A 2,365-nucleotide genomic window follows, 5' to 3' on the forward strand; every position below is an offset into this window, starting at 1 on the left:
CAAATTATGCTCTTCTGGAGCCCGTATCTCACAAAACTAAAAACACAAAAGTTGTAGATAATCCTTTCCTCTTTCTCCAAAAATTTGAATCGTCTCGATCGGAGCTCGGACGGAAATTTTATGTACGAAATACGAATAGGTGTCGGTTTTGATTCCCGGGAATTTTTCTACGACAAAAAATTACCAAAACTTCATAAATAGTGCAATAAAGTTCAAGAATGATGATTTTGGCATTTTATTAAAATATTGGACAATTTTGGATATTTAATTAAAAATATAAACGGTAAAGCCCGGGTTAAGCGTCCAATTATGCAGTTTTGACGCGTAATCATCCACCTACAAGATTTGTATGCTGTGCCCACAAATATGAAGGTGGACATCCCTTAGCTAATCTGGGACGAAATGATCAATTTCTACATTAGGAACGTGAAGCACCAAAAGCTAAGGAGGCTGATGCCAAAGCCAGTGCGAGGCTAGACTATACGGGCACCGAAGGGGCCCCTCATTCCATACGCATAACTTATCATGGCAATAATAATGCATTTGAAGATCAACTTATGTGACCCAAACATGTATATTCCCGTCGGCGAGGTCACCACTAAGAGGACGTGGCGCTAGAGCATGCAGTTGGTGGCCATGACCCAGTAGAAGGTCAACATATGGACACCTTTCGAGGGCATCCCGGGGTTAGAGTTTACTGTGCCCAATTTCTATTATGACCTTGAGGATGAGCCAATACGAACACTGGTGCCCCATTCTCGCCGTGCACCAAAGAAGAAGAAAAATACTACTACCAAGCCTTCTACATCAGCAGCCGCACTGCCTCCACTAGTATCCCCCTCTGTGCCTTAGGTAGGGGATGACCTGGGCCGCCTAAGCCATAATTTTGAGCTTCTTCGTTCCAAGGTACATCATGAGATGGGGGAGACGTGATTAGAGATGCGCTAGGGTTTTTGTGCTATCTTCGAGGTCCTTCATGCTAGCTTCCCACATGCCATGGAGTTAGTAATAATTTTGAAATTTGGTGGTACAACGAAGCCGATGGTAGCCCTAGCTCCCACTCCTTCACCCTCTACCTCTTCGCACCATTCCCCATCTCCCGAAGCTTCACCAATGAAGCGTTCTTTAGCTCATCCGTCTCCCCCTCCTCAGGCCACTTCGCCAGGAAGCTCGATGATTATGATTGAGGTTGAGTCGTCTGGAGAGGGGAACGAGGAGACCCTTCCTGCGGCCACCGTGGGCAAGGCTCAGTCCCTCGGGCATTCTATGGAGGAGCCCGCATTTCTAGAGCCAGTCCCTAAGTCGTCAGTTCCTCCGACGCCTGTCCTGGCCATGAACACAACCCTGATTCTACCAGTAGACACACCAAGGCTCTTAGTACCTCTTTAGGTATAACAACCTCCCATCATCAGGAGTTATGATAGATTTCATCCTACGGACGTTCCCTTTCCATCTACTTTATCTGCTCCACTAGCAACACCTGCTCCTGTCCCGCAGGCCCCTGCTCGGGTGCCATCTCCTGCTCCCGCTTCACCTGTTTCACCAGCTGTATTTGACAGTATTTCTGAGGAGGAGGAGGAGGCTGCAACGAATGCAAATTCTAATAAGGGCCACCAATCTGAGGCGGGTACTCCATCTGACATGTCAGATGACTTAGGAGGTGACGATTTCGAATACGAAGCCAGCGGATTTACCGAGGAGGACTAGGATAAGGCTAGATGCATGGAATCAATCTTTTGATGCATGCTCTATATATATATTGTGATTCTACACACATTTTTAGTTGTATTTTCTTTTATTTTGTATTTTCTTTTGTTTCACCATGCTTTGAAGGGCTATACTTATGCTTTTACTGACTTATATACATTGTACTGCCTTCGTGAATTTAATGAAATTACATGGTGCTTTTGACATGTTGGTTGTTGTTGGAATTGGTGTGATCCCAAGAGGGAGAGTGAATTAGGTTTTAAAAACTTTTCGACTAATTTAAACATTTCCCCGATTCACCACATATCATATCCCATTTTCACTTGTGTATGTATATTAATAAAACGATAAGTGTAGACATACACATGCAACATATCTCATTTAAATAAAAGTGTGCTTGCAAGTAATTAGAAATATGAATAATCAAGCATACACATGCTAAATCTAAAGTGCATAAATTAAATAAGATAAGGAGAGAGCGACACACAATATTTGTTATTGAGGTTCAGCCAAACCAGTGTACGTCCCCGCTTTAGGCATACCCCCCAAGGACTACACTAATCCTGCTCACTTAAATAGGCAGAACAGAAGCCATTTACATCCTCTCCTTACGGGGCGAGGAAAACCCCAGTTCAATTTTTAGGCTGAACCAAACTAG

At 43.9% G+C, this 2,365-nt stretch overlaps 1 protein-coding gene across 1 annotated transcript; it reads left to right on the forward strand.

Annotated features, from left to right (window-relative positions):
* Positions 1-1,041: 1,041 nt before the first annotated feature.
* LOC131148261 (uncharacterized) lies at positions 1,042-1,707 on the forward strand. Its single transcript, XM_058097984.1, has 2 exons — positions 1,042-1,377; positions 1,498-1,707. The coding sequence occupies exons 1-2, from the start codon at positions 1,042-1,044 to the stop codon at positions 1,705-1,707; spliced, it is 546 nt and encodes a 181-aa protein (XP_057953967.1).
* The last annotated feature ends 658 nt before the right edge of the window (positions 1,708-2,365 follow it).

This window comes from Malania oleifera, chromosome 2 (assembly GCF_029873635.1).
Source record: "Malania oleifera isolate guangnan ecotype guangnan chromosome 2, ASM2987363v1, whole genome shotgun sequence".
Taxonomy (NCBI): domain Eukaryota; kingdom Viridiplantae; phylum Streptophyta; class Magnoliopsida; order Santalales; family Ximeniaceae; genus Malania; species Malania oleifera.

Coding starts and splice junctions, on each gene's coding strand:
- LOC131148261 (XM_058097984.1), top strand. CDS start 1,042: ATGGTAGCCCTAGCTCCCACTCCTTCACCCTCTACCTCTTCGCACCAT. Junction 1,378..1,497: donor TAGACACACCAAGGCTCTTA/GTACCTCTTTAG, acceptor CCTGTCCCGCAG/GCCCCTGCTCGGGTGCCATC.